Source organism: Lynx rufus, unplaced genomic scaffold, assembly GCF_022079265.1.
Source record: "Lynx rufus isolate CCGP_SWC_20201006 ecotype Redwood Valley unplaced genomic scaffold, mLynRuf1.p SCAF_11, whole genome shotgun sequence".
Lineage (NCBI taxonomy): Eukaryota > Metazoa > Chordata > Mammalia > Carnivora > Felidae > Lynx > Lynx rufus.
In genome coordinates this window covers 52,818,446-52,832,933 of record NW_025814825.1, presented here as the reverse complement: position 1 = coordinate 52,832,933, position 14,488 = coordinate 52,818,446, and the positions used below count along the sequence as shown (strand labels likewise).

General features: G+C 48.4%; 1 protein-coding gene across 5 annotated transcripts in view; it reads left to right on the top strand.

The window, feature by feature from the left end:
* The window catches only part of ABLIM1 (actin binding LIM protein 1), a 191,375-nt gene that overhangs the window by 34,936 nt on the left and 141,951 nt on the right, over positions 1–14,488 (top strand). For 3 of the 5 annotated variants that reach the window (XM_047073484.1, XM_047073483.1, XM_047073485.1), the window contains exon 1: positions 7,010–7,022. The exons of the other annotated variants lie outside the window; for them this stretch is intronic. In XM_047073484.1, coding sequence (XP_046929440.1) covers positions 7,010–7,022 — 13 coding nt within the window. Of the gene's footprint in view, positions 1–7,009; positions 7,023–14,488 lie in introns of those variants that run through there. 5 annotated transcript variants of the gene reach the window in all.

The following is a 14,488-nucleotide window of genomic DNA, read 5'->3' as shown; positions in this document are numbered from 1 at the left end:
GCCCTCAGGGAAAGGCCACGCCCACCGCGAAAGCCACACCACCGACCGCAGGGCGGCGGCGCTAATATTGTGGGTTTGCATAATACGTGGGCAGAGAAGGCAGAGCCCAAACATGAATCAAGCCAACAAGGCCAGACAGAGAGCTGCAGCTTGCTAGCACAGAGGGAAGCCGATACAAACTATTAGGCAGGGGGCCGGTACCGTGCAAGCCATCTGGGGGCATTTGGAGAGGTGGGAAGGCCCTTTTGTTACACAGCCTGTGCGTCGCTTCCCTCCAAGGCGCTGTTCTGATCCTCCTGTAGTGGAGCAGGACCCTCTGGGGTTGTGCAGCCCATAGGCGGTACATCTTGTTTACCTGGAGGCGGCGCGCTGCCCAGGGGTGAACGCTGGCAAATAGTATCAGATGAACACGTCTCCGCTGCTTACTTCCCAGAGGACAGGGAGCCAAACTCTTACCCTGCCGGAGATTCCGTTTTTTCTTCAGTGAACGACGGTACTGAGAATGCCCCCTTTTCCCTCCAGGTGGGGGAGCTTTGGTAAGCTATCTGATGAGTTTAAGCATTGGAAAGCCTTATTACTGTGTCTGCAACAAAAACCCGCTTAAAAAAATAATAATAGGGGCGCCTGGGTGGCTCAGTCGGTTAAGTGTCCGACTTCGGCTCAGGTCACGATCTCACAGTTTGTGAGTTCGAGCCCCACATCCGGCTCTGTGCGGACAGCTCGGAGCTTGGAGCCTGCTTCGGATTTTGTGCCTCCCTCTCTCTCTGCCCCTCCCCTGCTCACGATCTGTCTCTCTCTCTCAAAAAAAAGAAAAAAGAGAAAAAAAGAAATGTAGTGTTGAAGGCCAGAAAAACACCAAACGTTGAACACATCTGCCTGTGGGGCAGGAGGAGTAGAGTGTTGCTGTCATGCATTGGAAACATATTTGGTTTTTTATGAATATAGGCGTATCTAGTCTCTTAAACTTTGATAAAACAATAAAAACACTGGAGAAAAACCATTCGACCATCTCCACATTTTATTGTCAGGATTAATTTAAATGAGATGATATCTGCAAAGGCTTCAAACAAGGATCTTGCAGTAGGTGCTCAATAAAGTGAATGAAGGTCAGTTGACCTGGAGAGTTTTTTTTTAAAGTAGCAGGGTAGGTACACAGTCCAGAGCGAAAGGGAATGGCCCAAGATCCCTGGCAGAGAAAATGAGAGTAACACGTGGGTGGTTAGAAGAATGAAATTTGCAATGGATGGAGGGCAGTGCCACACCGCCTTCGGATAGGATTTCCAGGAGAGACGAGGTTCAGAGCCTGAACTTCCAGCACGCTTCCCCGTGTATATCCGTTTCTTTCTCATTTGTTGCTTGTGGTATAACTATCCTGCCATTCGCCTTTGTGTCTTTGTAGAATTATCCCCTGAGCCTTCAGGATTTGAGAGGTTTACGTGAGAAACAAGTTGTGTTTACGAGTGGGAGATTTGCAGCCAGACTGCCCGGGGTCACATCCCAGCTCTATCCTTTACTGATTATGTGACCCTGGACAAGGCATTTAGCTTCCCTGTGCCTCGATTTCCTCATCAGAAAATAAAGATATTGTAAGCACCAACTTCATAGGGCTATGGTGAGAATTGAATCCATTGATATGTGTGAAGCATTTACAACAATGCCTGGCACACGGCAAGAGCCCCGTGATGGTCTGTTCTTGCTATTACTGTTATCATTCCTCTTGGCTGAGTAAAATCAGGGGCACCGCGTTCGTTGTGGTGGAGTTAAGTCATCAGATTGGTTTTAGGACTCAGGTAAATAAACAGAACTGAGATAGATAAATTAAGGAACTAGGGAAGCCCCCCCCCCATTTCTGCTGGGCAGTCTCTTTGCAGTTTGCCTCAAGCAGAGCAACACTGTAAACCTTTGTCATGCCACGCTGCTCCAGGACCACACGAGTGGCTTCCTGTGGCCACTTACCTCCTGTCCTGTGATAGAACTTCACCAAGGAATTCTTCAGCTGGGTTTGTGATGCCCACATGCCCTGGGCAAGCAAACTGACGACTCTACCCTGTCTTTCTGCCATGGAATGAAATGAGGTATCTAATAATGACTTGGTTTCAGGACCCTGTGGACCCTGTAAAAGCAGTGATTTTAAAGTTCTTCCGGATTCTTCCTGGAGGAAGTGGACCACCCACCTGCAGGGGTCCTGCCGACTCTTCCACAGCCTCATGTCATGCCCTGGGGACACTGTAGGGAGCATTTCCAAGGTTCTGGGGCCACCTCGGTTCTTCCTCAAAGGTCCGTTCGGTTGGCCATCGTGCTTTGCTGTGTGGTTCTCCGAAACTTAGCCAGACTTGATTTGAGACTGGTCCGTCAGTAAGCTCATCCCTTCAGCTTTTGTTTTTTTTCTGAGCCTGAGACTTAAGCAAGCATTGTATCTGATGTCATTAGTTGAGTGTATTGACATCACCAGAATTACCTAATGGATAGACACTGTCGTGAACCCAAGGTATTCAACTTGCTTGCAGTTTCCCCTGGAGGCTGTTGTGAAGAAAGAGAACGAGACTCATGTTCAATGAATGAATGGATTGAACACACATTTAGGGAGCATGGACCTTATGCCAGGACTGTGCGAGACCGTGGGGACACAGTGGCAGTTGCCTTCTGGTGGAGAGCACGGAAAATACACAGAATGTTTAGATTATGAGAATAAAGCAAGGAAGGAGATAGGGTAAGTGGGGAAGCAGGGAGACTGCCTTTACGTAGATAGTTTGGGGAAAGCCCTCTGAGAGCTGTAAGCTGCTTTAGGATGAGACCAGAAGAAGGAAGCAGCTAGGGGACGAGCCTTTTGGGGACGGGATGGGGGCATCTGGAGTGGGAGCTGGAGACTCCTGGGGAGGCTGAAGAGGTGGGCAGGGCTCCGGGGCCACAGGGAGGCATCCTGGGCAGTGTGATGAAAGCACTTGGAGGGCTTGGTCAGTGGAACGATGCGCTCAGATTTTGTCCTAAACTATCATTGTGGTTGCTGTGCAACGCAGGGATTGCACGAATGAGTCACAGACCCACAGTGGAGACACATTCCCCCTAACTGTTCAGTAAGCCCCCCAGACACCCTGCTTGGTGAGGGGATCAATCACTCATAGGCGTATCTCATTGTTTCTAATTTTCTGACCCATCTCTGGTGCCGACACTGGTGTTGACATCCCTCTGGGCAAGCGGTGAGTGTGAAAATTCCCACATGAGTCATGAACTGGGTCTGATGGTATCTTGCGCATATATTTTTTTTCTTTTCATGGGGTCTTTCCCAAGAGGGCAGCAGAGATGAAATGATAATGAGGGCTTTTTTTTTTTAGGGTGGGGATGTGCTGGGGAGTGGGGAGGATTTCGTGCCTCAATAAGGTATGAGATGTGTAGAGGGTTTGGGTGGATCCTCGCTGCTTATGTATCTACAGTCGTTCCCTTTGATGGCTGAGCAAGTGTGGAAAAGCTGAGACTAACACACACTAGTCAAACCTGCTGGTTAACATCTCCAGAGACAGAAAATGGATTGGGGGTTGCCAAGGACTGAACAGGGGCAGGATCTCGGAGTAACTGCTAAGGGGTATGAGGTTTCTTTTGGGGGTGATGAAAATGTTCCAAAATTAGATCGTGACGATGGTCACACAGCCCTGTGAATATACCCCAAGCCATCGAATCGTACGCTTTAAACAGGTGACTTGTGTGAATTGTATGAAATGTGAATTTAATAAGGCAAATCCTACTGTTTACAGCCCGATGGGATAAGCTGGAATGGATACATTGGAAGCTGTAAGGTTCCTTGGGTGAATTGACCATTCGCTGGGTATCGCACAGCAGAAAAGCAAGTGTCATTGCCAGTAGTCACAGAAGACAGCAGGACAGGAAATTCAGCATATTTGAGTCTGAGGTGGAGTGCGTGGGTATTTATGATCAAGGACCTTAAGGTGTGACCCACCATGTTGCTGCGTTGAAACTCCACGGAAACAACGATGGCTTCCGTTTCTTGAACACTCACGAGCTGTCAGGAAGAGTGCTGAGCACTTTACATACATTAACTCATGTATCCTCCCAAGTATCAAAAGTAGGATTTATCCTCATTTTACAGGAGGGGAAATTGAGGCTTCGGGAAGAAAGGTAACTTGTTTTGAGATCACATTGCTGAGAGGGGTGCGGCCAGGATTCACACCAAATCTCTCTGACCAGAACCTGTGCGGTGACTGGCTCGCCCACTGGGGTGACCTCTCCCTGCACGCCATCCTGTGAGGGCAGGGGGCTCCCAGTTTGCCTACACTGTGGGCTGAAAAACAGTCCTACCACAGCTCGTCAGAGATAAGCTAGACTATTCTCTGATTCTATCACTCCACTCAAGACCTCCACCCAGAGAGAATTAAGGAACTGTAAAGTTTGTTCCTTAACCTGCCCTCCAAGGAGGCACAGGGGCAAACGTCTTTCACTGTCCTGTATTCCACGATGCCCTTCTCTCTGTGCTCCAGCTAAACCAGATTTCCAGATGTTCTCCCAAACACACCCTGTCCCACCCTTCGTTGTCTAAGATGCCTTCCTCTTCCTTCCCACTCATTTAAGTCCCTCCCTTCCTTTGACACACAGCCAAAGGAGTGCTTCCTTCTTGAAGCATTTTTCTGGTTTCTCTTTCCTCCTCTTATAATTTTCTTCTGGCATACAATTTATTCGCTACCTTGTATTCGTATGCATTCATTCTCATGCATTTTCTCTCTCTCTCTCTCTCTCCCCACCCTCTTCCTTCCATCTCCCTCTATCTACCCTACTAAGCTGTAAGAATCTAGAGCTTATAGGAATGTCAAGGGCTTAGAAACGTTGCCCCTTTCTCCTTCTGTTGCTCTTGGCCATGAAGCCTCTATTTCAGAAGATGGCCAGGCCCCCAGCATGCTCCGGGCTCTCCCCTCCTCAGGCCCGAAGGGCTCATGGCGCCCCTGCTCTCTGAACTGTCCTCCCCATCACCCTGTCACCTGCAGCCCACCCCCCAGTGTCAAATCACACTCTCTCCTCTCTAGCGGAACTTTCTCCACCCATTTGTCCCAGCCTAGTGCTTGCTCGTCTCTTCAGAAGTCCTTACATATTGTCTGTGCCCGTCCTATACCCTTCATCTCCCAGGAAAGCCCCCGAGTGGTTTTCTCTCTGCTCTGATCGGCTCTCCAGGTCGGACTTGCTGCGGGCTGTGCACATGTCTGGGATCCCCGCCTTCAGAGGCAGGGATGGCTTGGCTAGTCTGTCTCTGGAGTCCCCACAGTGCCTGCACAAGACAGCACACGCAGCAGCAATCACTCGGTCAACATTTGTTGACTCTGTTGATGAGAGATTATTTCCCGAGGATGGTAAGGTTGCATTTCGTTTTCATGGAGGCATATTTTTGACGTCTCTCTGTTCCCTGTCCCCCAGTCCTGCGTAGGACTTCAAACATATTTTTTCTTTCCCAGTGATAGACTTTGCGAAGTCTGTGCTCTCTTAAACTCCGGAAGAGAATCTCTTCTCCGTACCCAGAGAGCAGTTCTAGCATTTGTAAAATCGTGTCTGATTTTGCGTGTTGGACGCTGGGAACACGAACTATTTGCGTTTGTCTCCCCCTCCCCGCCTCGCCGTGGGTGCAGACACCAGAGAGAGCCAGGGCAAGGTGAGCTGCTGTGTTTGTTCACAAAGTGCGAGTGGGAGTGCCCTTTCAGAAAGGGTTCAAATTCTGATTTCGAGAATTTGGAATTTACCCGAACCAAAAGGCTCATCTTGCTGTTTACTAGCATTATAGCCTGGACACCGTGGTATGCTGGGAAACGCTCTGGGAGGGAGGCAGGAGAAGGCCTGGATGTGTAAAGGCTGCCAATAACCACAGTGTAAATCCCCCCCCCCCGCCGACTCTCCCCCCACAGCCTATCTCAAACTACAAGGTGAAGTCACTGGCCGCACAGTTGGGCGGGCAGTGCACGGCCGGCTCTCCACAGCAAAACCAGCTCCGGCTTCCCACTCGTGGGGCAAGTCCCTTAGCGTCTCTGAAGGTCACTTTTCATAGCTGTAGAATGAGGCGAATTTGAAGTTGATGGGATCAAGGGAGATAATATACTTGGACCCCTTTTATAAATCGTGAAGTACGAATGCACATATCCGTCATTTTCATTAGTTTGTCTAAAATGCTATTTTTAACCAGTCGGTCATTCCCGTAGTATCCTGAGCCGTGAGTAAAAGCAGCCTAAAACAAAAGGCAAAGACAGCCGGGAGCTTCCTGTGCTGTTGTCAGACTTCAGTTCGTACCTCGCAGGGATGCCTGGACCTACGTCTTGGTTCTTTCTATTTTAACCCCTCTAAGGTGTCTGGAGTTGGAATTGGGGGTGGAAGCCAATATTGGTATCGTGCCTAAGCTAAACCCTGTCCCGTGGCCGTAGGCCCGGATGCTAATAGACCGTGATCCTGTCTCTAAACTCGTGTTCCCAGAATGGCTCCAGGGGGCCACGGTCTGTCCCAGTCTCTAGGTCAGCAAGGAGGTCACTCTCTAGCAGCCTGTAAAGATGTAGGGTTTTGCCAGCCCGGTTCCGACTGAAGCCACTGCCCACTTGGTTTGACTTGATCCATTTCTTTTTTTTTCTTTTTTTAATGTCGTGAAATGTTTACTTATTTTGAGAGACAGAGAGATAGAGAGCAAGCAGGGAGGGGCAGAGAGAGGGAGACAGAGAATCCCAAGCAGGCTGTGCACTGTCAGTGCAGAACCCGATGCGGGGCTGGAACTCACGAACCGTGAGATCATGGCCTGAGCCGAAATCAAGAGTTGGATGCTTAAGCGACGGAGCCACCCACGCGCCCCCCGACTCGACCCATTTCTAAATGGGCTTTCTGGGGAAGGGACAATGTGAGATTCCTGGCTGGCCTTAAAAGGCTCTATCAAATTTCAGAAGGGATTTTTGTCATACGTGAGACATGCCTGCTCATGCAGGCTGGTGACGGTTTCTGCTGATGTGGACCTCTGTGCGCTAGGGTAGTACTGGAGGGGATGACGTCACGTGGTCACCTGGGAGGCGAGACCTGTATTCTTAGCCCCTCTTTACCGTCATGGCGGGAACGCAGGCCCGAGAGGCAGGGATCCGGCCTCCTGATCCAAAGTCCTTTCTAATTACTGTGAGGGAGGGGAGGCGGGACTCTAAGCAAATGACTGCACCCCAAAGTAACATTACTGAGTGCGTCAAAGAAAGGCTCGCGGAGGTCACAGAAGGGTGTTGCCTCAGTGAGTTATCTCAGCCTAGATGTGTGTCTGAGGACTCACTCTTTTAGGAGGCGGCGAGGGCACCAAGGTGACTTTTACGTCCCTTTCTGAGACTTGCCTTCCTCTACAGAAGGCAGGTGTAGCACATCCGGGCCAAAGCGTCATGTAATTTACAAGGAGGAAACTTCCTGGCTGAATCATCATAATCCTAGGACCTCTTTGCCTTGCGAGAATCAGATTAACTGGATTTGAGCCTGGGATGTTTCTATAAGCGGGAGCCCGGCTGACCGGTTGCTGACTGTGCCTTTTAGTTGAGAGGAATAGCAAAGACCTGTTGCGCCGCGTCAGAAAGGCGAACGGAGTGTGCGGACGTCTTACAAGTGGAGGGTGACAGGTGGCAGGGAAGCCAGAACTTAGCCGTCCTGCTGCCCGCCTGCCGGGAGTGTCAGTGCCAAGACAGCCCTGCGTTTTGTGTCCACATAATAATCCTGATTAACAAACTAACGTGGTATAAAAAAAAATTAGGTCGTGGAAGCCAATTAAAGAGGAAGATCGTTTTGAGCAGCTAATGACAGGGTTACGGTGTGTAGCTCCAAGGAACTACCACTTGGCACAGCAGGAAATTGACTTTTAGGTAAACTGCAAATTAAGCACTCTATGCACTTCCGTAAACTCTTGAGTTTCTTGTTTCCTGGGCTCAATAGCAGTGCCCTTCTAGCACAAAGAAGGGGAGTAGGAGTGGAGAGAAGCCGGAGCATCTCTGTGATGTGTGCTTACCATTGAATGGGAACTAATGGGGTAGAAGCTCAGAAAATATTTTAGGTAATCCAACAGTCTCGGCAACATAGACTCCTAGGAGAATAGGAAGCCCACCTTTAAGCGGCAACCGACCTTACCAGCAGAATATCATTCTGTGATTGCAGATCCAGACGAATCCTAACAAGAGACCCTTTTCCAATCCAGGCCCGTGCTCAAGGCGGAGGCCACAGGGACGGCCGTCCTGATGGCAGGCTGCGTTTCCTCCCTGTATCACCCTCACCCTGTGAGTGCTCTTTTCCCATAAATTGCTGCAGCCTGGACTAATTTCCTTTTATATTTGAAGTGCTATTTCCCATCTGCTTATTTACTAGCAGGTGTTACCTTTGGGATTATGATGCAGCTGGGTGTTCCCTGCCTGTGAGCTGTGTAATCAGAATTTAGCTAGTACGTGGCACTGGTCTCATTTCCTTCTGTGCTGGATACGGCTTTCCTGTGGAAATCCCCTGTGCAGTGCTCCAGAGCACGGGCTTTGGAGTCAGACTACTTCTTAGCTGTGTGATCTTGAACAAGGGATCCAGTTCAGCGGAGGTACCCTCCTCAGCACTATAGGAATAAGAAGACAGCACCCCCATAAGGCATCTGTGAGAATTATCTGTGATTACAAGGACAAGTTAGTCCTCTTAATGCCCGGAACATAGTAAGTCCTCAATAAATAGTACCTGCTGTAATAATAGAGTGGAGTTATTTACTGAGATGCCGTGAATTCAGAACTCCGTAGCTTCACGTGGGAGATGCTCCAATAACGGTGTTGGGTGGCAACCATATTTTCCCTGATCCAGAAATTGAACTGAGAAGTCCAGAGATGGCAACCCGGATTATTTGATGCGTGAAGTGAGAAGTAACCAGAAATTTGGAGTGATTGACTGTGGAGCTTGCGGTTGCATAAGGCCAGGGTTGACGCATTGTGACACAAAAGCAAAATAAGCACAAAACAAGACAAAGTCAGATGCTGGGTGACAATACAGGTATTAAGTGCGGGAGGACGTGGGGGAGAATGGAATACTGGATCAACACAGACCAGAGTGAGAGCTTCAGAGAAGAGCCAGGAGCTGGGCTCGGCCCCATGGGTCAGGTTGGATTTGGACAAGTAGGAAAAGAAGAAAGGGTTCTAGGTGAGGCACAGAGCCATGTGTGAAGGCTCTGGGGATGCTGAAGATCGTAGACCAGGGAGTGGTCAGAGGGCCCAACCAAAAGGGGATTGGCATATTTACATAAACAAGTCATAGAGTATTGTGTGCATTCTTTGCGGTTGGTTCAGAACCACTTTTCACAGTGCTCAGTACTCTGCAAATGCTAAATAGCTTAGATATCTAAATAGCTGGTGGGGACCGTGTTATTGAAGATCTCTGAAGCTACTCAGAGCACTTTAGGCTTGATGGACTGGGACTGAGAGAGCTATCAAGTATTTTTTTTTTTACTTTAAGGAACTTTATTTTGTAGAACACTTTTCAATTTGTAGAAGATTTGAGAAGTTAGTACAGAGAATTTCTGTATACCTGAGATTTCCCAGGTCAGTAACGTTTTACATTAATATAATCCTTGCATTATAATTAACCAATATTGATGCATTATTAACCAAAGTCAATATTTTATCCGTATTTTCTTAGTTTTTCTCCAACGTCCTTTTTCTGTTCTGGGATCTCCTCAGGGTGCCACATTAGGTTTAGTTACCACATCATCTCAGGCTTCTTATGGCTGTGACAAGAGGACTTGCCTCCTTGTCTTTGGTGATTTGGACAATTTTGAGGAGTACTGGTCAGGTCTTTGTAGAATGTCAATCTGGGAATTTTCTCATGCTTAGGGTAGGATTATGGGTTTTTTTTGGAAAGAAGATCACAGAGGCAGAGTGCCCATTTTTACCACATCATCTCACAGGTACAGACTATCACTGTGACTGTCACTGTTGATGTTGACCTTGAGCACCTGGCTGAGGTAGTGCCCACCAGATTTTCCCACTGCAGAGTTCCTCTTTCCCTCCTGTCCCTACTGCCCTCGTTGGAAAAAGTCACCAAGCACAGCACACACTTAGTGGGGATTTATGTGCCACCTCTTTGCAGGTCACATTGGAGAAGAACCAGGGAGTAGAAAACTCTCCACACTCTGAGAAAAAGGGGTGAAGGGCAGGATCTGGGTGGCAAGAGGAAGGGGGTGCTCAGGCACTGTCTCTCAGACAGCGGAGAGAATTTAGTGGGACATGAAAAGAGGCTGGAATCAAGGATGATCACAGGGTTCCGAGTGGCAGTGATCAGGGGACTGTTTGGGTGTAGAGAGCACTGCATTCGTTGGCGGCCAACTCCATTTCCTGGCTGTGTCACCGTGGCGGAGTCACTTCATCCCTCTGAGTCTCTGTCTGCCCATTTGTTAACCGGGGTTGACCGTTCCTGTCCTTCCTGCCTCCTAGTGCTCTTTGAGAGTGAAATGACAAAATGCAGATGTGAGCGCTCAGAAAGCCATCAGGCACAAAGCGTTGTAGTTTCAAAGGCTGGCTAAGGGAGTGCTGGGGCCTTTGGGAGAGGAGGGCGCCCAGGAGAGGGTTCTGAATGTCTTAGATAATCCGGGACAAGTCATGATTCACGCTGCGTACTCTGTCATGGGTTTGTGATTGTCACCTGCTGAGGAGATTTCTATTTCAGATACGCTTTCTCAGATGTTCTGTTTCTGGGGGTCTAGTACCTAGGTCTGTTGGGCAAGACGAGGCTGGTTGTAGATTAAAAGGAAGGACTTCCCCTAGTCTTTGTGGCCTTCTTAATACCTGTAGTGGCCTCTGCTTGGGGACACTGAAGGTTACTGGGATTGCCTTACGGATCTCGGTCCCCCAGCCTCACCACCTGCAATATCTCATAGGCATTTTCACAAGTAATGCATCCAAAATGGCACCTTGGTTTCTGTCCTTAATGGAGTTTCAGAGATGTGACTGACTTGCCTTGTCTGCCTGTGACAGGCAGCGTGAAACTTTTCAGCTTGCAGCGGGCTATTTATCTGAGTAGCCAGAATCCCTCCCAACTGGATATCACATAGTGGAGGAATCCCTTTACCTTTATGGGCAAATGGACTCGTGGCTCTTCATATATATTTCCTCACTGTTCAGAATATATGCGACCATGCTTTTGGTATTGTACTGTTCTTATTTAAAAAAAAATTTTTTTTAACATTTTATTTATTTTTGAGACAGGGAGAGACAGAGCATGAACAGGGGAGGGTCAGAGAGAGGGAGACACAGAATCTGAAACAGGCTCCAGGCTCTGAGCTGTCAGCACAGAGCCCGACGCGGGGCTCGAACTCACGGACCGCGAGATCATGACCTGAGCCGAAGCCAGCCGCTTAACCGACTGAGCCACCCAGGCGCCCCTGTACTATTCTTATTTTAGCAACGAACTGATGAGCCATGAAAGATTTTAAGCATGTCCATGCAAGTTCCAGGGTAAATCATTGACTTGGTACAGTAGAAAGAGTCAGGAAGCTCGTTAGATGTGACTCTGCCAGTAACTTGCTAGTAACTTTGGGCAAGGGATGTAAGCTCTTTGCCCCCCAGTCTCCCTATCAGTAGAACAAGCGACCAGCCAGGCTCTAAAGATGGCTCAGTGGCGTAAAAATTAGCAACAGAGCCAGCAGGCGTTAAGAGGAGGGTGGAATTACTGTCATTGCCATATCGCGACTGACTCGGCGTATTTCAAAACGTGTAGACTTGAGCCAACGAACATACATGTGGTGTTAACCAAACTGCCAAAGGCACTTGGGTAAAACGAACTTCTTTATTCTTCTTTAAAAAGGAGCGAGATTCTTTTGTCGATGTTGTTGGGGTGAAATGAACACTCTTCTTTTGGTCTTTGGAGTCTGTCATTCTCTAATAAGGAAAGCCCAGATCTTCACAAGGGCGTTGTTCTGATATGTGTCTGCCTACCGAGGCTGATGTATGATGGAAAGGCGAGTAGACACGATATAGGCTGTGCTCATCTCTGGGTGAGAACAAAGGTCACCTCTGGGCAGGAGGACATGGTGTAATATATATTTCCAGAGGGAAATGCTTGCAAAATACAGATGCCGATCCCAATTCTGACCTTTGTGGCTGGTGCCGGCAGTCGGTCTGGCACCTTCGTTGAGACAAAGGGGAAAGCCAAGAAGTGAAATGATATTTTCCTTCCCTCATCATTACTCAGCACGGCTTACTTGCTTAGCTATAAGGAATTCAAGCACCAAGAGAAACTGCACAACAGTATCCAAAAAATGCATTCTCCCTTACGGCCAAGAGATCTGCTCTGCTCCAGTATTGTTTCTGAGGAGGATGGTCTTATGGATTGCTTTTTTCAGTTAACTTTCCTGTAACTTGCTTATCCGTATTGCTTTAATTCTAGAGGAAAATCGTTCTGAAACTAGAATGTGGGTAAGAATCACCTGAGGAGCTTACTAAAATGATAGATCCCTAATTCCCACCCCTCGTTCAGTGGGGCTGAGGGATTTTTGGATATATGGCCCCGGGGGTTCTGATTCAGGGGGTCCGCAGAGCTGCTTTGCAGATTCTCACCGGGTGCCACGCCCACTAGCGATACTTTATCACACACACTATGTTTGTTCCCTTCATAAGCCAAGTCCTAGTTGCCGCTTTCAGAACCGCCCTGGAGCTTGGATAAATAAATCCTTGCCTGACTCATAACAGTTTGCAACTCAGACAAATAGTACGGGAGAAGCGTAAGTTTGGGAGGCAGAAAGGCCTGGGTGTCGAGCTTCCAGCTTCTACTTGTTGTTCCCTGAGCAGGTTGCTCAAGAACTTGTTCCATTTGCTTCTCTGTCAAATGGGAACCGTATTACTCACATCACCGAGAGGCGGGGGCGGTGGTGACGATGGGAGAGAATGACTTGTGCATCGGCACTCAGCACCATGCCTGCCATTTAGTGGATAGATGCTCAGTAAATATCCCTTTCCTCCATTCTCACTGGAAGCAGGATTAAGAAACAAAACAAAAATTCATAGTCATATTTTCCACCAGTACTTAAAGCAAATATTGCTAGAGAATCTTTTTTTTTTTTTTGAGTTTATTTATTTATTCTGGGGAGGGGGCGGAGAGAGACAGACAGACAAAGGATCCAAAGCAGGTTCTGTGCTGACAACAGAGAGCCTCATGGGGGGCTCAAACTCCTGAACCGGGAGATCATGACCTGAGCCTGAGTTGGATGCTTAACTGACTGAGCCACCCAGGCGCCCCAGGCGAAACTTTTTTTTTTTTAATGCCCAGGTAAATAGATTCGGGGGGCCTTGTTACGCATCACTTTAAAAAAAATTTTTTTTCAACGTTTATTTTTCGGACAGAGAGAGACAGAGCATGAACGGGGGAGGGGCAGAGAGAGAGGGAGACACAGAATCAGAAACAGGCTCCAGGCTCTGAGCCATCAGCCCAGAGCCTGACGCGGGGCTCGAACTCCCGGACCGCGAGATCGTGACCTGGCTGAAGTCAGACGCTTAACCGACTGCGCCACCCAGGCGCCCCGGCATCACTTTAAAAGTCAGTGGTTTGTTTTTTTTTTTTTTTTTTTTTAGCAATCTGAAAAGGATGCCCCTCCTTAATTGCCTTTGGTAACGCTGACTTCTGGTGTAAATACACACTTCCAAGAGCGATCCCAGGGGGCAGAGAAGGCCACGCAGGCATGTCACAATGGTGGTACCTTTGCTGACGCTCCCCAGGTCCGGGGCAGAGAATTCGGATCAGGTGTTTAACCTGAAACCACACCTGCTCCTAGTCAAAATCTCCCAAGGACCACCTTGTTGCTCAGAACTCAGCTAGTAATGGATTATTTGGACTGGGTCGTTCTTCCTCTTTCCAGGTGAAATGAGAACGTGAGAGTGGTCTGAGAGAAACAATACAGCATTATACTTGTGGTGTCCTGCGAGCTCCTTGCTGTAACGGGCTCTCTAAATCAAGTGTCAGCATATCTGCCCACAGCTCTCCCCTGTCCTACCTGGCTTTACCGTTGCAGGAAAAAAAGTCATCTTTGTTCTTTGTGTTGGCTGATTAATTTTTAGGTTCGCTGTTCCTATCCCATCTCCTGCGTTTGTGGATACTTATGTAATACATTTCTGTATATCACATGGTTCTTCCTCCCGAGGACTCAAATCAGGGGGAAAAAAAAAAAACTAGCAAAAAGTGCCTCTCTGCATTCTTTGGCTGGAGAAATTGCAGGTTAAATGAAGACCCTTGGTCAGCTCCAGGCCACAGTGTCATCTCTCTGCCTTTTATGGGCCAGGACAGTCTCAATAACTTCCACGTTCTGAAGGCTAAACTCTGGAAACGGGGAGAACAATGCCAGTGAGACGCAGCATATGACTTTAGAGCCTGAAAAGACCATAGCAGTCCCTTGGTCCAACCGATCCCTTTTGTTTTACAGGAAACGAAACTGAGGTTCGGAGAGACCCCCCCATAGTTATTGGTAACTTCTTTTTTTAAAAGTTAGCGCCCA